General features: G+C 35.5%; 1 protein-coding gene across 6 annotated transcripts in view; it reads left to right on the top strand.

Annotated features, from left to right (window-relative positions):
* Positions 1 to 22,838, top strand: part of RNMT (RNA guanine-7 methyltransferase) — a 195,932-nt gene that overhangs the window by 15,444 nt on the left and 157,650 nt on the right. For 2 of the 6 annotated variants that reach the window (XM_053714880.1, XM_053714881.1), the window contains exons 2-5: positions 4,284 to 4,416; positions 11,850 to 11,985; positions 15,561 to 15,686; positions 18,103 to 18,215. In XM_053714880.1, coding sequence (XP_053570855.1) covers positions 4,284 to 4,416; positions 11,850 to 11,985; positions 15,561 to 15,686; positions 18,103 to 18,215 — 508 coding nt within the window. Of the gene's footprint in view, positions 1 to 2,476; positions 2,675 to 2,708; positions 2,734 to 2,804; positions 3,028 to 4,283; positions 4,417 to 11,849; positions 11,986 to 15,560; positions 15,687 to 18,102; positions 18,216 to 22,838 lie in introns of those variants that run through there. The other 4 variants (XM_053714883.1, XM_053714882.1, XM_053714885.1 and 1 more) reach the window with 4 other exon arrangements.

Here is a 22,838-nt window from a genome sequence, read left to right as displayed (position 1 = left end):
AAAGTCTACAAAAGGTTAATAAAGAATATGTTTATTAAAGGACATACTAATGCAATAATACAGTGTTCCAATTCATTAGGACAAGACTGCAAGCCTTTGAACATCTGGCCCTTCAAGGGTTTGTGTGTCTCGCAGCTTGCCTAGTAGAAAAATATCTATGAGTAATTTATCAACAAGCGGGTCTACACTTCCCAGTAGGTCATTAAGCAGCATGTTCATTTCTACCAGTTGTTATAAATGGGGGTTGTAGTTTATACATCTAAATTAAATGAATTTATTGTAACTAATTTCCTATGTACATTTAAAGGGCCATAATAGTGAAAAAAAAAAATCACATGCTTACAATCCATTAGAGCATGTACTTTTTACAACTATTGATCCTGCTCTACTGTGCATTTAACTCCTGTAACGGGGTTAAACACACAGTAGACAGGCTTCTTAGGCATTATCTTTAGCATACATGTAAAAAAACAACAACAAACGTTTGCACACTTGCATTGTAGTATAAATACTAAAGCAAATATTTTGCAAAGCAGACTTTCTGTTATTGTAATCTTTTTTTTTTATACTGAGGCATTATCTTTACCATAAATGAGTATAATTTGTTGTGGCCCCTGGCGGATCCTACCAAAAATGACTGGCAAAAAGAAATTGGCACAATTGCATTGTATGTTGCAGTATGGTAATAGTAGCAATGAAGCAAAGATTTTTCAAAGCAGACTTTTTCATTGTCCAGTGGACCCCTGATATCCCATTAGCAAAGCTTCTAAACAAGGGTGACAGAGACTTAAAGGGACTGTCTACACCAGAATTTGTATTATTTGAAAACATAGATAATCCTTTTATTACCCATTCCCCAGTTATGCATATCCAACACGGTTATATTAATATATGTTTTACCTCTGTGATTACCTTGTATCTAAGCCTCAATACACACAGAGAGAAATGCACTCACAGGAACGAACAACCAGCTCAATAACATTGTTAGCCTGTTCTATGGCGATTTACCACCTGGGTGCAACTTCTTTTAGCCCAGCAATGCTTTTCACAGAGTAGAACTTTCCTGTAGTATATCAGTCTGATCCCGCCTATTATGGTCAGTCAAGGGCCAAAATACCAGGCAATTCCTCTCTGAACAAGGAACACAGCAACCCCAGACGATCGTTTTGGCCTTCATTGGGCCTCGTCAGTGAGGTGTAGCAGTATTCCTCTAAGCACACTGAGCAAGGAGTCCACGTCTGGTTGCCCCTTTTTCCCATAGGGAGACTAAATACACACAGAGAGAAATGCACTCACAGGAACGCACAAGCAGCTCAATACCATTGTTAGCCTGTTCTATGGCGATTTACCACCTGGGTGCAACTTCTTTTATCCCAGCAATGCTTTTCACAGAGTAGAACTTTCCTGTAGTATATCAGTCTGATCCCGCCTATTACGGTCAGTCCAGCGCCGAAATACCAGGCAATTCCTCTCTGAACAAGGAACACAGCAACCCCAGACGATCGTTTCGGCCTTCATTGGGCCTCGTCAGTGAGGTGTAGCAGTATTCCTCTAAGCACACTGAGCAAGGAGTCCACGTCTGGTTGCCCCTTTTTCCCATAGGGAGACTAAATACACACAGAGAGAAATGCACTCACAGGAACGAACAACCAGCTCAATACCATTGTTAGCCTGTTCTATGGCAATTTACCACCTGGGTGCAACTTCTTTTATCCCAGCAATGCTTTTCACAGAGTAGAACTTTCCTGTAGTATATCAGTCTGATCCCGCCTATTACGGTCAGTCCAGCCTCTGCAGGCTGCCCCCCTTATTATCTCAGTGCTTTTGACAGACATGCAGTTTAGCCAATCTGTGCATACTCCTAAATAACTCCACGGAAGTGAGCACAATGTTATCTATATGACACTCATGAACTAGTACTGTCTATGAAAAACATTCAAAATGTCCTTTACTAAGAGGTGGTTTTCAACAGTTTAGAAATCAGTTTGAGCTAACCTAGGTTTAGCTTTTCAAAAATACAACCAAGAGAACAAAGCAAATTTGATGATCAAAGTAAATTGGAAAGTTGTTTAAAATTGCATGCCCTTTCTGAATCATTAAAGTTTAATATTGACTAGACTGTCCCTTTAATTAACTATGACATTACACTCCTGATTGGCTCATTGGCTGTGTTGTTCTCAGATGCAGCCATGCTTATGGCTCCCAAGTGAGAACTTATGTGTTTAACCATTTTGTATAAGTTAAAATCATTGTAAACTAAGATCAGTAATGCAAAAAATACACTGTATGTTTCCCTTTAAATGCATTTTAGAAACAAAATAATCAAATGCTCTTGGGCTATCGCACTCTTAATGATTTTGAGCAATAGATTGGAAGAATATGTTGTATAAAAATACTTTTTCATTATTAACACAAACATAAATGTTAAAGAGTTGTATATTATTGTACAGTATATGTCTTTCCTTTACATCACCAGATATGCAAGTGAATGGAAACACGTTTTTCTAAACTATTCTACTTCTGCATGGAGGCCTCCTGCCGCTAGGGGGCGAACTCAGAACCTTAGGAGAGCTACTCTTTTTTGCTCTCTATGGAGTGTGCGCCGGAAACTGAAACATCAGGTGATGTACACAGACGTAATAGCCGGTGGCAGACACATTTTCTAATCCCGAGGGTGAGATTTTCTTTTGTGGGTGAGAGCGGTAAATGGAGGGATTTGGGTTTTGTGTAGAGGTAATAGAACTTTGTCACTTGTTTTATTTTTTTGTACAAGCTGCAGCTCTGCTGTATTATTATCCTTGGTTACTATTGCACAATTGTGTGCGCCGTAAAGTATCTGTAGCTGACTGGCTATTGTGCTTCAAGCGGGCGCTCGCACTGCACATTACATCCGCCCCCAATCGCACATACATATTTCTTCCTGTTAGCGCGTACTGAAGTATGTATCAGATGGTTTCTGCACTTAGCGACGAGCAAGCCATCTATTTGTGTTGCAGTGTGCGCGGTGCATGGATGGCAAATCTAAAGGTAACATCGTGTAAAGCATGGGTGACGCAGTAGATCCTTTTTATCTGGCTTTACACGTCCGCTAACAATAGTCTCGGCTTTAACCTCATCTGCAAAATCAATAATATTAATCTGTGCAAGGCGCGGAGTAAATCTCTTTATAGTTTATTGTTCATGTTTTGCTTTGAGACGTTACATTTGCTAGGTTTGCTTTTCTGTATTACGTTTTCAGTGAAGGGATATTAATAATATAATCATTGAATATTGCATGAATGTTGGGAACAAAGATATCCACCAAGCTAATTCTTGGCATTGTCTGCTGAGGAGCATCAGTGCATTGCAATACATTGTTCTCCAAATTTGGTCAGCATTAAGTGGCTGGGGGCAGTGTAATGCATTGCAATATAGTAACAATATCTGATAGAGATAATAAATATATCACATTGTGTAATTAACATATAACATAGATTGAACGACAATTTATGCAAAAACTGAGAAAATAATTTGATATCTTATTTTAGCTGAACATTGGTTTAATAGCCAGTTGGTCAGTTAAATTAGCTGGATGGTGTGCTCATTAAATAGGTCCCAGGGAGAACACGAAGTTAGATGCATAGTCAGTGGTGAGCATTTACATAATTTGACCTTACACAAGGCTTGAGAAATGTTTTGAAAATGGATTAAGCTAGAATTTGTGGTCTGTGTGTCAGGATTTGCGTGAGTATATAAAGCACACAGGTGATTCGGTTTGTGTACACTGAAATATCAAGAGTGAAGCAGTGAGGGATAACAGTTTCAAGAGGTCTATAGACTTATAAACATTTGTATTTTTAAACACAGGGAAATGTTGTGTTTATTAGTAAAGGGGCATGCAACTCAAAACATTTCTTGCATGATTCAGATAGAGTATGCAATTTTAAACAACTTTTCAATTTACCTTTTTTATTATCAATTTTGATTCATTCTCTTGGTATCTTTTGTTGAAAAGCAGGGATGTAACCTCAGGAGCGTGCCCATGTCTAAAGCACTATTTAGCAAACGTTTTGCAAGAATGTTATATATTTGCAAGAGCACCAGATGGCAGCACTATTTCCTGCCATGTAATGCCCCATACACCTAGCTAGGTATCTCTTCAACAAAGAATACCATGTGAATGAAGCAAATTTTGACAATAGAAGTAAATTGGAAACATTTTAAAAGAATTGTATACTCTGTCTGAATCACAAAAGAACATATCCCTTTAAGCTTCATATGACTCTTCTCGTTTTCTTTTGTAGAAATAAGTTATGCAGAGATTATAAAACTTTCCCTTCGACAAAGTGCAGATTGATAGCTAACAAAGTGGCCATGTCAGAAACAAAGTCTCAGAGGAATACAGATGATTCACATGAGAATCCGGCCAAAAGATTTGTAAGTATATTGTTCTTTTATTTTAAAACTTTTTCATTAATATTTAAAAAAAAAAAAAAAAAATTATAACAAACTATTTTTCCCTGCTTGTAAATCAATCTTTTCTGTCTGTCTTTGGTTTGTTTTTTTTTGTGTTCTAAAATGCAAATAGTCTATATTTAAAACGACACATATTTCCTTTCTGATTACAGTACTGTGCTATCTTTCAGATGGTACTATGCCTACAAAAAATATATAAAAGTACCTGGCCTGTAATTGTTGCCTAAAGGACATAATATAATGTTTACATTTTGTTCCATCCCCTCTGAGTAAGCCCACGTGCAATATCACGTAAAGGGACAGTCTACACTAAAATTGTTATTGTTTAAAAAGATAGATAACACCTTTACTACCCATTCCCCAGCTTTGCACAACCAACATTCATATATTAATATACTTTATAATATTTAAACCTCTATATTTCTGCCTGTTTCTAAGCCACTAAAGACAGCCTCTTATCACATGCTTTTTTATTAGCTTTTCACAACAGGGGGCTGCTAGTTCATATGGGCCATAAAGATAACATTGTGTTCATAACTGTGTAGTTATTTGAGTCAGCACAACACAGCACTAACTGGCTAAACTGCAAGTCAATAGATAATAAATAGTCATGTGATCAGAGGGCTGTCAGAAGATTCTTAGATACAAGGTAATCACAGAGGTAAAAAAGTATATTAATATAACTGTTGGTTATGCAAAACTGGGGAATGGGTAATAAAGGGATTCTTTTAAAACAATAAAAAAAACTTAGAAGTAATGCAATTACTGTAAGGTGATACAACTTTTGACATTTAAGATTTTAAGGGACAGTCTATACCAGTGGTGTCCAAACTTTGCTCTCCAGAGGTTTTGGAACTACATTTCCCATGATGCTCAGCTAGATAAAATGCTGGCTGAGCATCATCGGAAATGTAGTTCCAAAACCTCTGGAGAGCAAAGTTTGGACACCCCTGGTCTATACCTTAGTCATCTTAAAGTCTTACCTTAGATTAAGCTGCAAATAGCCTCCTGCATCCTTTTCTTTATCATGCAGCAGAAACGGTAACATTATTTTTAAATTAATATTGTTTCTGGCATCCTCCCACTGAAGGCATACTATCACAAAAGGCTCATTAGTTGGTTTCAACAGACTGCTAGTACTATTCATCAGAGTGCCCAGATGCAGCCCACTTTGATGTCATCAGTGGGTGGAGCTTGGCAGCTATTTCAAAGTGGCCAGAAACTATATTCATTTTAAAATAACTTTTTTACCATTCTGCTGCATGATATAGAAAGGGATGCAGGAGGCTATTTGCAGCTTAATCTAAAGTAAGACTTTAAGATGACTAAGGTATAGACTGTCCCTTAAAATCTTAAATGTCAAAAGTTGTATCACCTTACAGTAATTGCATTACTTCTAAGTTTTTAAAAGCAGGGTATTTGCTCTTATGTAAAATAAAAAACAGTTTATATTTACTGTATTAAAAATACCTGCCCCATGATTTATCAGAGGTTTCAATTGAAGAGAGTAACTAGACAGGGATGTCCTCTCTCTCTCTCATCCATGTTTAATTTATTATTGGATTTACTAGCCATTTTTTTTTTACATGGACTGAAAGGGATTCATATAGTTGGTAACAACTTGATTCTGTTGCTTTTTGCAGACTATCTTCTATTCCTGAGTAATGCAAAGCATCCCTAATTAGTTGCAGATTATAGATGTGTATATAGTTCCATTTTTGGGATATAACATTAATATAGGAAAATCAGAGCTGCTTTGGATAGTTAAGCCTATGCAGTGTTTAATTAGACATGCATTTAAAGAAGCAGATCAAATAAAGTGTTTTGGTATTGTATTTAGTATAATAAAAACCCTCTCAATGGTATAGTTTACATTTCACAAAGTTTTGGAGAAATGCAAGAGGAAACTTAAAGGGACACTAGTTAAAAATAGAATTGTGATAGTACACTAGTATACCTGTAAATAAAGCGTTTTTTCAATGTTGATCATGTATAAAATATTATTTTTTTTTCAAACTTACTGAGTTGTTCACCGTTACGGATTTCCAATCCGGGCTGACAACTCCAGTTGGAAGATGGCGACTCCTAGAGGCAATGCGCATGCGCGAGTAAGTGCAACGTCATCGGATACGTGTTTTTTTTTATTATTATTTTTTTATTCTGGTGTTGGTAATGTCGGCTTCTGTGCCGCAATATGCGCATGCGTTGAATGACGCAAATGTATTATAATTTTATGCAAATACTCACCATCCGATTGGCAAGTATGTTAGACCTTAGACGGCCCACATTTGAGGGCTGGATGACGTGATGTCATGGGGATAAAATAAAACTTCATTTTACTGCTAAAGGGAGCTTTGTTTCTGAAAATAAAAAGGTACAGTACATTGGTGTGATAATTGCAATGATAAATGTTTGTTCCGTTTTGCATAGGAAAAACAAAAGTTAGTAATCCTTTAATTGTTACCTATATCTGTCTGCTCGAATCATGATTAATCAAGCAATTCTATTTCCCAAATTATTATATTTGTTACAAAATCTTCCATTTATTTTTGCACAGAAAGGATATATTGTTTTTTTTTTTTTTTTTTAAGTCTTTGCTCAAAATTTATTTGGCAATGGAAAAGATCACGTGTTTCTCTTTTTAGACTTTCACTTTCAAGATTTGATGCAGGTATGGCCTTTCCAAATATTAAATGTTACAATCTTGTCACATTAATTATGAGTTAGATTGGATCACAGAAAAAGTGGGTTTCCTTTATTGGATTGGAATCTAATTTAATTTTTCATTCTCTCTACTGCATTGTCCAGTATCTAAACTGCGTTCTAATTTTGATAGCATGTTAATGTTCAAAAACATAATTTTAGCCTGGCAAAAATTATGCTCTGAAATACAGATTACTTTTTTTGTAACTGAATATTTGCCAATTGTAGGTAATCCTGATTTTTTTTGCCAGATTTGTCAAATGGCGTTTTTAGAGAATGGAATAATAAAGGCCTTAAGTTTGTGTAACAACTACTGGAATCAGGAACTTCACATATCAAAACTTTCAGAATTTGGAATACCTAGATTGGTTTTTTTTTTTTGCTAATCTCCAATTAAGGCATTTTATAGAAAGTATTATAAATTAAATATGGTACAGATTAATCACTTGGAGAATTAAATAAAAAGCTTAAATTATATGAAATGGCATTTTTTTTTTCTATAAGAAAATTTTATGATATCATTGTTTCATACTATGGTCACGTGCAAGTGAATGTATAAATACAAAAATGGAATACATACTTTTCAGATGGAGCACCAGAAGATATAAAACAAAGTTTTAATTATGTTGATAAGACTAAGGTCTTGACATCCTGGAAGGAATCTCATGAGGTTAATAAATATGATTTCCGTTACACCAAGTAGAGTTGTGAAATGGTATGGAAACAATAGTCTGTGTTCCAGATATAGATCAGAATATTCAGGTGATATTCACTGTTTGGCTTTGCCCCAAGATATTTCATTTTTGTGTAAAAGTCAATTTTTGGTTAAATACATTTTTGGTTTTAATTTTACATCTACATAATTTACATCAAACGTGTTTTTTTTTTTTTTTTAAATTTATTTTTTAAAATTTTAGATAATTATAAGAACAAGTAAATGAATACAGCGGTTCTAGCAGGCCTTAATCTTATGGAAAGCTTATCGGGGGTTTGAACATTTCAGAATTTGTTAAATTGATTTATACTCAGATAATATTGGAACAACTTAATTTTGAAAATTTTTAATAAGCATTAATTTTACTAGATGTTATGTGATACTAAGAGATGTATATGCAACTTTTGATTATTATGAAGATATATGCTTGCTGTTATGAAGCTAGTAGAGGATCTATGTTGTTCACAATGTTTTCTGTAAATGTATAGGGGGAGGGTTGTGTGTGGATATATTTTTGATTTACGGACTGTGTACTGGGGCTGCACGATTTTTCGCAGTTTTGGTTTTAAACTGCGATTAATTGCCGCAATTTAAAAACCGCAAGAGGTCACGATTTTTTGCTAAAAAAAACCCACCTCAATAGTGGCTGTACTGCATTATTTCTATGTGATTTCTTGCAAACCAGCTCCATCTAGTGGTTTTTTTTAGCACACATTTGTAAAATGTCGTCTGTTTCACTTTCACTTTGTTTGTGATCTCAGCATCCGATAAAGCTATTGAAATCTCAAAGCAAAGCCCATGCAGGAGATGTGAAGAGTGACTTATATATTTCCCCCTAGGGACCTCTGCAGTCTGAAACTTAGGGTATGTAATTATTATGGAACCATGCAGAAGACTGAAGAGGAGGGAAAGCCACTTACTTATATTTTCCCCCTAGGAAAGTCTGCAGTCTGAAACTTAGGGTAGGTAATCATTATGGAACCTCCCACACAATCTCCTGCTCTCTGAGAAACTGCTCAAATACATAGCAGATGCAGTTAACCCCACGGCTGCCAAAAAGGCTAAAAATGCATTCCCCTCTGCTGCTGGGTTAACTTAACTACATCTACAATGTATTTGATATCAGCAAGGCACAGCATTTCTGAAAGGAGCAGCCCCCCACCCCTACTGCTATATGCCTGTATTGGATTCCTGCACAGGAGCATGGCTCATTTTCAGTCAACATTAAAGGAGCTGCAGGAATATCTGGCAAGTACTGGCTGTGTGGTACATGTGACAACAATCTCCCATATTCTTCATATGTCTGGGCTATGGGGTAGAGTGGCAAGATGAAAGCCTTTTCTTACGAAGAAAAACATCCAAGCCAGGCTACATTTTGCAAAAACACATCTGATGTCTCCCAAAAGCATGTGGGAAAAGGTGTTATGGTCTGATGAAACCACGGTTGAACTTTTTGGCCATAATTCCAAAAGATATGTTTGGCGCAAAAACAACACTACACATCTCCAAAAGAACATCATACCCACAGTGAAGCATGGTGGTGGCAGCATCATGCTTTGGGGCTGTTTTTCTGCAGCTGGAACTTGGGCCATAGTTAAGCTAGAGGGAATTATGAACAGTTCCAAATACCAGTCAAAATTGGCACAAAACCTTCAGGCTTCTGCTAGAAAGCTGAACATGAAGAGGAACTTCATCTTTCAGCATTTCAACGACCCAAAGCATACATCCAAATCAACAGAGTAATAGCGTCACCAGAAGAAGATTAAAGTTTTGGAATGGCCCAGCCAGAGCCCAGACCTGAATCCAATTGAAAATCGGTGGGGTGATCTGAAGAGGGCTGTGCACAGGAGATGCCCTCACAATCTGACAGATTTGGAGTGTTTTTGCAAAGAAGAGTGGGCAAATCTTGCCAAGTCAAAATGTGCCATGCTGATAGACTGAGTGCTGTAATAAAATCAAAAGGTGCTTGAACAAAGTATTAGTTTAAATAAATGAAATGATTTCTTTGTCTCGTTTTTTTTACATCAAACAATGTTGTGTAGACTTTATATATATATATATTGCACTCCAAACGTTCCGATCAGCTGCCTTGGGTGCTACAAACAGTATGTGTAGATAAGTAGAAGTAAGTGCACTCCAAAGGACTTACTTGTAGATCCACTTTATTTGTGAACGTTTTCGAGCCAAACTAGCTCGTCCTCCTGTTTGTCTGAGGACGAGCTAGTTTCTTCTACTTATCTACACTTTATATATATATATATATATATATATATATATATATATATATATATAATTGTATGTGGCTTGCACTGCTTCATGTGTTAATCATACCACTGTCTACAGTTAGAATGACTGTCCAAGAAAACTTGACAATGTTGTGTGTCATAAGACCTAATAACTGGCTAGTGGCTACTATTTAATCACTTCACAGGCAGCAAACTTTATTTTAACTATTTTTTATTTTTATGCTCCAAGAGTGTATTGGACATTGAGAAGCATGTACATTAAGATTCTGTAGTGCTAAATAAACTTTTTAATGCAAAATGAAGGTGTTATAGTCTTAAGAAACTCGCGATTTTTTTTTTGTTTTGTTCATATTGCCCAGCCCTACTGTGTGTGTGTGTGTGTGTGTGTGTATATATATATATACACATATATATAATTTCTCTCAAAAAGAATAAATGGAAAAAAAATACAGGCCTCACAGTAGGAACTCTATGCAAAAAAAGTCAGTACACCTTTCATTACTGAGATCCAAATCTTTTATTTTTTTTCAATACTTCATATGTCCACCTTTTTTATTTTTGATGACAGACTCAATCTTCCTCAGCTTGGAGGATACCAATGTTGCACATATTTCTGCAGTGCTGTTCTGCTATTCTTCAGAGACAATTTTTTCAGCTGCTCTTTTCTGGAGGGGTTGTGGTGCTCTACCTTTTTTCTTTAAAATACCCCAAAGGTGTTCTGTTGTATTTAAGCCAGGCAACATACTTGACCAGGTCATAGTTTTTTGTTCTTTAGAAACTCTATTGTTATTTTGGCAGTGTGCTTTGGATCGTTATCCTGCAGGAATATTCCTCTTCTGCCAAGCTTCTGGATACTAGGAGTCCTCTTGTCAGCCAGTATTTTGGTATCTCCACAGGCATGCATAGTACCATCTATATGTCATCTCCACAACCCCAAGGCAGAACACTGTGCGATCTCATCGCAGAAACTGTAGTGTGTTTGCAGAAAGACTGGCCGTGACAGTTAAAAACATTTTTTTGCCTGCACTTTTAATTTCTACCTGCAAATGTCTGTTTTAATGATCACATGTTTTCTAACTCGTGTGTCAGTGATCACAGGTGTATTCACTTTTATTGCGTTTTAGTTTCTTCTTTTGGGGCTTTATTTTCAATAAAGTCTTTCTAAAGTATTTGTTTTTAAATGTTCATAAGAGGAAATACTCTACTTGTCAATTTAGAAATAATGCAATTGAGATTATACAATTTTTAATAATTTGATATTTTAGTGATATTGCAGTTACACAGGGGTATACACACTTTTTTATTTTTTTAATTTATAGATGCTTGTAACTTGATTGAGCAAATGTTGTCACTTTTGTGGGCACACACTGTCTGATTGGAAATGTTGAAATCTTAAAGTAATTTATCCTTTTAACATTGAAAAGGTTTAGAAAGAAGTACACAAATCTTTATGAAATTGGTTTGATGTGACAATTTTTAGAAGTCTTAGTGTGTTAGCATTCATTTTAGAGAAAGTGAGAGAGGGGCAGAACAATCATAAATGTGTGTGCAGATGCTCTGTTTCCCTGCCTGTGAGGTGAAGCTAAAGGTACCTTTTGCAGCCATGAATATGTTTTGTTACAGTGCTAACCTGCATTGCAGCTAAGATTTTATCAAACAAGATCATTTTAAATATTTATTAGTATTGTAACAAGTGTCTGTCTTGATAATCAATTTTTTTCTTACTATAGCGTTCAGAGGAAGGCCACGGGTCAAAAGTTGCAGCGCATTATAATGAACTTCAAGAAAGTGGTTTACAGCAACGCAGCCAGTCACGGATTTTTTTCCTCCGGAATTTTAATAATTGGATGAAAAGTGCTCTTATTGGTAAGACAGATGTCTGAATGTTTTTATATATGGAATTGAATATATTAATGTAAAGTAGTTACTTATACTGCCATGCTACTAAATACAAAATAGTTTGCCCAGTTCTAATCTTCCTGTTTATTTGATGGATATAAAGTTTCTCACTTTGTTTACGTTACTAGAAAGATTAGTTTTCCTGGTTACCCATTGTTAAAAGGACATTAAACATTCATGATTTCTTTAAAGCATGTCATTTTAAACAACTTTCAAATGTATTTCTATTATCAAATTCACTACATTCTTTTGGTACCTTTTTGTTGAAAAATCAGTTCCAAAATAGCAGTGCTATAATGGGAGCCGAGTACATTGGATGAGCCAATGACTAGAGGCATATCAGTACAGCCACCAAACTGCAGAGAGAAAGGTTCAGTGAACTGTTCTTTGGCCTCTTCTGGATATGAATCTTGAGAGAGATCAGTTTTCCACAGAAGAAATATCAAGCCTGGTGGCATTATAAAATGGTTTGGTGATGGCAGTGAAATACTCTGCAATTCTTGAGCTGATAATATATTACTTAAAGGACTGTTATAGTAGAAAATGACATGCTCTAATTCATTACATTTTAAGACCTTTGTGTTTTATCCCTTTTATAGGATAGAGGTATAGGTACGGGGACAGGTACAGGCATATATATAAAATATAGAGCTACTGAGATAAATATATAGAAATTTTAGTAGAGATAGTTTGATGGCAGGACGCTATATATAGTAGGACGTTTCATGCCATCCTAACAGCGTTAAAGCCAAGCTCTCTTAGGACAGCATAGAACGTCCTAATGGCGTGAAGGGGTTAAAGGGACATGAAACCCAAAGTTTTTCTTTCCTGATTCAGATTAGTTTAATTCACTTTTTATCCTTTGTTGAAAAGCTTACCAAGATAGGGACTGGAGCTGCTGATTGGTGGCTGCACATATATGCCTCATGTTATTGGCTCACTTGTGCATTGATGTTTCTTCAACTAAGGATACTAAGAGAATGAATACAAATACAGTGGAAAGTTGTTTACAATTGTATTCTCTATCTGAATCATGAAATAAAAATTGTGAGTTTCCTATCCCTTTAACTAGTACACTGTCTCATTAAAGGGTCAGTAAAGTCATAATTAGACATTCATGATTCATACAGAACATACAATTTTAAACGACTTTCCTATTTACTTAAACAGTTAAATTTGCTTCTGTTATCCTGTGCTGAAAGGTTTATCTAGGAAAGCTCAGGAGCAACAAAGAACCTAGGTTCTAACTGCTGATTGGTGAAATGAAGGAAATTTGATAATAGAAGTAAACTTAAAATTGTGTATTCTACCTAAATCAAGAAAGAAAATGTTTGGGTTTCGTGTCCCTTTATGGTAAAGTCATTTGTAATGAAATGCATTTTAAGGTTGTGTGTGGGTCAGTGTTAATTTTGGCAGCAAATTTCTATTTAGTCTTAGTTTTAGTCTTTTGACTAAAATTCCATTTTAGCTTTAGTCGTATTTTAGTCATCTGAATTGTTTTAGTCTAGTTTTAGTCGACTGAATCTCCAGTAGATTTTAGTCGACTGAATCTCCAGTAGATTTTAGTCGACTGAATCTCCAGTAGATTTTAGTCGACTGAATCTCCAGTAGATTTTAGTCGACTGAATCTCCAGTAGATTTTAGTCGACTGAATCTCCAGTAGATTTTAGTCGACTGAATCTCCAGTAGATTTTAGTCGACTGAATCTCCAGTAGATTTTAGTCGACTGAATCTCCAGTAGATTTTAGTCGACTGAATCTCCAGTAGATTTTAGTCGACTGAATCTCCAGTAGATTTTAGTCGACTGAATCTCCAGTAGATTTTAGTCGACTGAATCTCCAGTAGATTTTAGTCGACTGAATCTCCAGTAGATTTTAGTCGACTGAATCTCCAGTAGATTTTAGTCGACTGAATCTCCAGTAGATTTTAGTCGACTGAATCTCCAGTAGATTTTAGTCGACTGAATCTCCAGTAGATTTTAGTCGACTGAATCTCCAGTAGATTTTAGTCGACTGAATCTCCAGTAGATTTTAGTCGACTGAATCTCCAGTAGATTTTAGTCGACTGAATCTCCAGTAGATTTTAGTCGACTGAATCTCCAGTAGATTTTAGTCGACTGAATCTCCAGTAGATTTTAGTCGACTGAATCTCCAGTAGATTTTAGTCGACTGAATCTCCAGTAGATTTTAGTCGACTGAATCTCCAGTAGATTTTAGTCGACTGAATCTCCAGTAGATTTTAGTCGACTGAATCTCCAGTAGATTTTAGTCGACTGAATCTCCAGTAGATTTTAGTCGACTGAATCTCCAGTAGATTTTAGTCGACTGAATCTCCAGTAGATTTTAGTCGACTGAATCTCCAGTAGATTTTAGTCGACTGAATCTCCAGTAGATTTTAGTCGACTGAATCTCCAGTAGATTTTAGTCGACTGAATCTCCAGTAGATTTTAGTCGACTGAATCTCCAGTAGATTTTAGTCGACTGAATCTCCAGTAGATTTTAGTCGACTGAATCTCCAGTAGATTTTAGTCGACTGAATCTCCAGTAGATTTTAGTCGACTGAAATCTTAGGTGTGTAGTTAAAGTGTAATGCATTATTTAAGCATTTCTCTATAATTTGCAAACTGATTATATACTCCAGGAGTAAACAGAACACCTGTTAATATTTATGATACATGTATTAAGGTTTAAACATGCAATACAGACACAGATTTAGCCTTGTGATATGTAATATCTTTATTAAACTTAAAATTAAATAAAACCAAATTTCATAAACAAACAGAAGTGTAACTTTAAAATATATATAAAAAAAAAACCTGTAAGCTGTATTGAACAAATTACCCATAATAAAAACTTTAACAGTTCTCTGTTACTAATTAAAACAAGTATTAAGTAACTCAACACAACAAAAAGTTTCTGCAGCTAGCACAGGCACAGCATAACTTAAACCCATATTCGCGGGTTATTCTTATTTCTATAGGAAGAATCAATTGATTGTTCACAGATTCAAAAACAATTTGGTAACGATATTAGCACTGCTCTAGAACTTCCAAACTCATTATATACTCCTGAAATAAAGGTTTATTAACCTGTTTCTATTTATGGTGTTAAGGTTTGAACATGCAATACAGATTTAACAGATTTACCTGTTGTGGTATATAACGTGTTTATTTATCTTAAAATTTAATAAAATTAAGTTTTGTAAAATTTACAAAAAAAACAGTAATTGGATATGGATTGATTATAACACCTTGCATAAAATGTTTTTGTCAGAAAATTTTGATTTAGTTTTAGTCATAGTCTTTTGACTAAAATGTCATTTTGATTTAGTTTTAGTCATAGTCTTTTGACTAAAATGCCATTTTAGTCACCAGAATTTCATTAGTTTTATAGTCATTTTAGTCTAGTTTTAGTCGACGAAATTAACACTGGTGTGGGTGCTTTTTTAAACTTGCAGTTTGTTGCAGCAACATATTTTGTGGAAATTTTGTTAAATTTGGATGTATGATTTTCCTTTTATTAATGCTCCCTTTCTTTATGTAGGTGAGTTCTTAGACAGAGTCCGGCAGAAGAAGAAAAGTGATATCACTGTGCTAGATCTCGGCTGTGGAAAGGGAGGAGATCTACTGAAGTGGAAAAAGGGTGGTATTGACAAGATTGTGTGTACAGGTATGTACAGTCTGGGAAATGGTAATCTAGGATCAGTAATGCAAAAATGACTATGTACTTACCTATGTTTAGCTACTGATTAGCTGATAGCCCTTGTACACTTGTACAGTTTGGGTGTAACAAGGCTTGCAAGTAGGACTTTGTGGGGGGTAAACAGTTATAGGGACACGAAAGCCCAAATTTTTTTTCTTTCATGATTCAGATAGAGCATACAACTTAAAAAAAACAAAAAAAAAAAACTTTTTTTACAGCGACTACCTTGAACTTCAGAAGTAATTGTAGTAATAGGACACATTCACTCTACTAAATAATTTTAATAAAAAAGTTTGGTTTCGTAACATTACAGTAACTGTGTAACTTCAATAATTGAGCTACTTAAAGTGAATGTAAATTTTGATGCTAAAGTGCCGTTTTTTTTTAAATTTGATTAAAAACACTCGTTGTGAAATACTTACCTTTTAAACTTGATAGCCGCTCCAGATTCCCCGGTCGTCGCAAAGCCATTTCTGACGTCAAATGATGGATCGCTAATCCTCCAATCACAGCTTCCCCCCAGGGGAATCGCTGTCTGATTCGAAGCCGTGATTGGAGGAAGCCGGATTCCTCATTTTAGACCCAGGAAGAGGCTTTGCGACGGGCGGAGGAAGCTGGAGCGGCTGTCAAGATTAAAAGGTAAGTATTTTTTCACAATACGAGTGAAATGTACATTTTGATGAATTAAAGTGCCCCTGTTTTTAATCGAGTTTTTAAAGTATGATATAGACAAATACTGTTTTTAACCCTTTCATGCCATTAGGACGGTTTAACAGTTAAAGGGACACTCGGGTCAAATTAAACTTTCATAATTCAGATACAGCATGTCATTTTAAACAACTTTCCAATTTAATTTGATTAAAAAATATACACTTTTTTAATTTACTTTTTTGAGTCACCAGCTCCTACTGAGCATGTGCAAGAATTCACAGCATATACGTATATGCATTTGTAATTGGCAGATGACTGTCACATGGTACAGGTGGAGTGGAAACATACATAACTTTGAAATTTGTTAGACAAAAATCTACTACTCATTTGAAGTTCAGAGTAAGTGCTATTGCATTGTCTTGTTATCTTGCATTTGTTGATTATGCAAAGCTACTGTATTTACTGGTCCTTTAAGGACGGCATGGAACATCCTACCTTATAAGACGTCCTGCAGCCCTCCCCCTTTAATGAACTTGAGATCGGACTGGGGGCGTGTCTGGCAAATAGGCAGCCCCCCATGATCTGATCCCGGTCTTGAAATCTCTTGATCGCATTGACAATCATGTGATTTCATTTTTGCAGCAGGTGTTTAACATCGGAACAAAGTTCCAAAGTAAACACTTGTGCAGGGCATGAAGGGGTTAAGTAAAGTTTTAGAGCTGCATGTTTATCTGGCTGTCAAAGGGATACATTGCTGATCATTTTATATATTTGTAGTTTGAGTTCTATTCTTAAAACCTTCACCACATAGATTTTTGTTAAATTGATAGTATCACTAATTACATTAGTTATGACATCATACCTTACGCAGAATGCATCATAAGCACAAATTAAGCTTTATTAAAACAAACTTTGTATCTTACAACACATCAAAAAAAAAACGTAATATCCAAGAGAGCAAAATCCTACTTGTGCATCTCGAGCACCTCAACACCATCTGAGCGTCTCTTTTCTGCTGCAAACGAAATAGCTTGGATTATATTAAATATACAAAAAATACATGATTTTTTTTTTATCTGATTAGTTGATTAATCAAAAAAATAATTGGACGATTAATCGATCATGAAAATAATCATTAGTTGCAGCCCTACTGTACATTCTGTGCTGTTCAATTGAAATGTCAACAAATTTCACATTTCCTAACTTGACATTGCATATTTTTATATAAAATTTGTTTAACTTATTTAAATAGACACAAAAAACAAAGGCTTTGAAATAATGCAATTAAGAGATATGATGGCCTATTTTATCATACAGAAATTCGCTAATGAATATGTAAGATCGTATATACCAATGGGCAACTGTAAATTAACCAAATGCTATAGATTTAGTTAACATCTACTCCTTGTCAAACTTTATTAAAGTACAGTCTTCTGAGACAGATAGCACAGAGAGACTCTGTACTCTGTGTCATGCAATTAACTTGCTGATATATAAGTCCTAAATGATACCTTGATGGTAAATATTAGGAATTGTTTGTTTAACTATTTATGGTTTGTTAGTGTGTTTGTTTTTTTTGTTTTTTTTAAATCCGGATATATTTGCACATCCAGCCTGTAATGAACATTATAAAAGTTTTATCAGTTGAAAATAGTACTAAAGTCCTCAAATATAAGAGTAAATTAACAAATTTTACTGAGAATCTGAACAAGTGTTTCCATTTTTTTTCCAGATATAGCTGAAGTTTCTGTCAAGCAGTGTGAGCAACGATATTTGGATATGAAAAAGAGATGCCGTAATGACTATATTTATCATGCAGAGTTTGTGACAGCAGATTCTACTAAGGTAAACACTAAATAGTAGTAGTTTTAATTCAATGTTGAACATTGCTTTTATACAGATACAAATGTAATTTCATTCATGTTATTGGCAAGAGTCCATGAGCTAGTGACGTATGGGATATACAATCCTACCAGGAGGGGCAAAGTTTCCCAAACCTGAAAATGCCACACCTCCCACCACACCCACAACTCAGGTTTACAAACTTTGCCTCCTATGGTGGTGGTGAAGTAAGTTTGTGCTTGATTTTTATGATTTCTTCTATGATAAGCGCTTCTAAGCTTTCTGAAGCCTAATTCCTCTGAGTACAGTGTTTGTCAGAGGGATGCGAAGAGAGTATCGCCCATTGAACTTTTTATGGTTTTTCTCACGGAAAATCTTTTTCAAGGGTTCTCTTATTGGTCGTAGGGATTCATCTCCTACCTCCCTTTTCAGATCGACGATATACTCTTATAAGATTACCTCTGCAGCGCTCTGCTAATAGTTTTCAGTGCTGGTTTGGCTATCTGCTATATATGGATGGGTGTCTTTCGGTAAGTATGTATCATTCTTTATGACACTCTCAGCTATGGTTGGCGCTTTATGTATTTATATAAAGTTCTAAATATATGTATTTACTTATATTTGCCATGAGTCAAGTCTGTGTATTTCCCTTTGCAGTCTGGCAGTTTCAATATGGGAATCATGTTTTAGGAAGTTTTGTCTTACCTGGGGTATAGTCTCTTTTCCAATTTGACTTGTTTTTTTCTTTTGAAACTTGCTGGAAAATTTATCTTGGCGCGATAATTTTTTGGCACGAATGTGCGTCTGACAACGCAAGGTCGTAATCTCCTGCATCTTAGTTGACGACAGGTTGTTTGTTTTTTGCCAATTTTAGCATTTGCATTTTCCCTATTCCTGAAATTGCTATCTGTGGAAATAAGATATTTTTGTTTAAATTATTTTTCTTTTACATTTTACAAGATGTCTCAATCTCATCCCGTCTCAGAAGGTGCTGTAGGAACCATGCTGCCTAAACACAGTTCTACCAAAGCTAAGTGTATCTGTTGTAAGCTAGTGGAGATTATATCTCCAGCTGTAGTATGTAACAGTTGTCCTGATAAGCTTTAGCATGCAGAAAAAGTTTCTGCTAGTACAGTATCTGCTTTTCCCTCAACATCTAATGTACATGATATCCCTGATATGAAAAATTATATTGCTTATGCGATACAGAAGGCTATGTCTGCTATTCCGCCTTCAAATAAACGTAAAAGGTCTTTTAAAACCTCATAATTCTGATGAAATTTGTAATGACCGACAACATACTGATATAGCCACCTCTGATGAGGATCTCTCTGACTCAGAAGATCCTACTTCAGACGTTGACACTGATAAATCAACTTATCTTTTTAAGATCGAGTATATTTGTTCCTTGTCAAAGGAAGTGTTGATAACTTTGGATATCGAGGAGTCTGGTCCTCTTGATAATAAACCCAGTAAACGTTTTAAATTCTGTCTATAAACCTCCTGAGGTTTTCCCTGTTCCTGATGCTATTTCTGATGTGATTGCTAAGGAATGGTCTATGCCTGGTACTTCTTTTGTTCCTTCCTAAATTAGCGTTTTGAGAAAAGTCCCTAAGGTTTATTGGGCTATTTCAACTCTTGCTAAGCATACTACTATTCCTATGGAAGATGGTACTTCTTTTAAGGATCCTTTTAGATAGGAAAATTGAATCTTATCTAAGGAAAGCGTATTTACATTCTGGCTATATTCTCAGACCTGCCATTTCTATGGCTGATGTTGCGGTGCATCAACTTTTTGGTTGGGTAGCTTAGCACAACGGGAAAATGATTCTGATTTGCATAGCATTGTTTGCTTCAACATGCTAATCATTTTATCTGTGATGCTAGAAGAGCTTTATGGCTCAAATCATGGAATGCTGACTCGGTATCTAAATCGAAGTTACTATCTCTATCCTTCCAGGGTAATAATTTATTTAGTTCCCAGTTGGATTCTATTATTTCCACTATTACTGGGGGAAATTTAGTTTTTTTTTTTTGCCCCAAGATAAAGTCTAAGGGTAAATCTAAAGCTTCTAATCGGTTTTGTTCCTTTCGTCAGAATAGAGAACAGAAAACCACTCCTTCCCCTAAGGACTGACTCTAATTGGAAGCCATCTTCGAGTTGAAATAAATCCAAGCCTTATAAGAAACCAAAGCCAGCCCCCAAGACTGCATGAAGGTGCGGCCCTCAATCCAGTTCTACTGGTGGGGGGCAGATTGAAATTATTTCAAGACGTTTGGGCAGGTTCCGTTCAGAATCATTGGATTCAGAATATTGTCTCTCAGGGGTATCGAATAGGTTTCAGAATAAGACCTCTTGTGAGAAGATTTTTTTTCTTTCTCACGTTCCAACAAATCCTTTGAAAGCTCAGGCCTTTCTGAAGTGTGTTTCAGATCTGGAGCTTTCAGGGGTTATTGTACCAGTTCCACTTCTGGAACAGGTTCTGGGTTTTTATTTAAATCTATTCATTGTTCCGAAGAAGGAAAATTTAATTCAGACCAGTTCTGGATCTGAAGGTTTGTTTTTTTTAATCAATTTGTAAGGGTCCCAACTTTCAAGATTGTGACTATAAGGACTATTCTGCCTTTTGTTCAGCAAGGTCATTACTTGTCCTCAATAGACTTACAGGATGCATATATTCAAATTCAGATTCATCCAGACCACTATCAGTTTCTTAGATTCTCTTTTCTAGACAAGCATTACCAATTTGTTGCTCTTCCATTTGGCCTAGCGACAGCTCCAAGAATCTTTTTGAAGTTCTCTGTGCCCTTCTATCTGTAATCAGAGGGCTGGGTATTGCGGTGTTTCCTTATTTGGACGATATCTTGGTACTGGCTCAATCTTTTCATTTAGCAGAATCTCACACAAATCAACTTGTGTTGTTTCTTCAAAGACATGGTTGGAGGATCAATTTACCAAAGAGTTTCTTGATTCCTCAAACAAGGGTCACCTTTTTTAGGTTTCCATATAGATTCAGACGTTTTAAAGTTGGTTTCAACCTGTCTAAACCTTCAGTCTCGATCGTTCCCTTCAGTGGCTATGTACATGGAAGTTTTAGGTCTCATGACTGCCGCATTGGACACGATCCCTTTTGCTCGTTTTCATATGAGACCTCTGCAGCTTTGCATGCTGAAACAATGGTGCAGGGATTATACTCGGATATCACAATTGATATTCTTAAAGCCCAACACTCGACTCTCTCTCACTGACTTGGTGGTTAGACCATCATCGGATTATTCAAGGGGCCTCTTTTGTTTAAGAATTGGAAAGAACAAGGTTTAGAGTTTTTATTTCAGCTGCTGGATATTGAAGCTAAACAAGTTAAATCATTTGAGTGTTTGAAGTCTCAATTTAATTTACAGAACAAAGATTTATATGCATATCTGCAAATACTACATTTATTAGACGTAATTATAAACAAATAAAACATCTGGAGTAATTGGCAGGATATAAACACTGGTCTCAAACTTTATAATGGTTGTACACCTATATCCTACTGGTATAATATGACACTTAATGTTGTAGGTGATAACATTTTTTGACAGGTTGGTGCTTATCTGGAAAATAAAAAATATAGTTATAAACAAGAGACAAATTACTAAAAGCTGTGAAAGAATTAGAGTAGCTACGCTTTCTATCTCATGGCGAGAAACACATATATTAAACTGATCAATGCCGCATATTTAACCCCCCCTCAGGAAATGTCTAGATGGTCACAGGAAAAGGTATATTCAGGTAGCAGTTGCCATATGGCAAGAGCAAGAACAAATATCATACATTGCATGTGGTCTCTTACTCACTAAAGAAACAAGCCTTAGACTCTCAAACATTGAGTTAATTAAGTTATTTTATGTGGCCATATGATTATATTGGCCATGTGGAAAGATTAGAAGGAACCTAGCTTTAATTTATCACTAAATTAAGATTTCAGATGATAAATGAACAGTTTGATTTACTATCCAATCCGCAGCTAGACATAAGAAAATATTTTTTAAAATACACCCTGTCATTTAAAACAGAATCAATAAATCAAAAACAGCTATATATATATATATATATATTCATTTAAAGACACAATCTTTACGCATAACTACGTGGAGAATTTGATTTTCTTTCTTTCTCTATTTCTTTCTTTCTCTATTTCTTTCTCTTTCTCACTCTCTTTCTCACTCTGTGTGTGATTTGTAAAGTAATATAAAATAAAGAAACATAGATTTACACAGAAAAAGATCTGACTATATATTAACTGTAAAATGGGAGGGGGAAGAATGGAAATACACTTTTTTTTTTTTTTTTTCTTCAGATAAAGCAAAAATGGCAGTGTGTTCTACACAAAAAAAAATTGCCAGCTGGGTGGCATTTTTGTAGTAGCCATGTGGGGGCAGTGTAATATTTATTAATATAATATAGTTTTCATTTAATGTTAATTTGTGCAATAACAATTTAGCATTTTTAAAACTGGCTAATTTTAACTTTAATATTGCCTAAAATTGTAGCCGGGTGTTCAGTAAAATAAGCCGAGCGGTGCACCTGCTGAAGTCTTGAGAAGAACTCTGGCAGTTACATATATCTTATTGGGTAGATCA

The sequence above is a fragment of the Bombina bombina genome, chromosome 5, assembly GCF_027579735.1.
Source record: "Bombina bombina isolate aBomBom1 chromosome 5, aBomBom1.pri, whole genome shotgun sequence".
NCBI classification, from domain to species: Eukaryota; Metazoa; Chordata; class Amphibia; order Anura; family Bombinatoridae; genus Bombina; species Bombina bombina.
The sequence above is the reverse complement of the archived record's forward strand: the minus strand, read 5'-3'. Positions and strand labels throughout refer to the sequence as shown.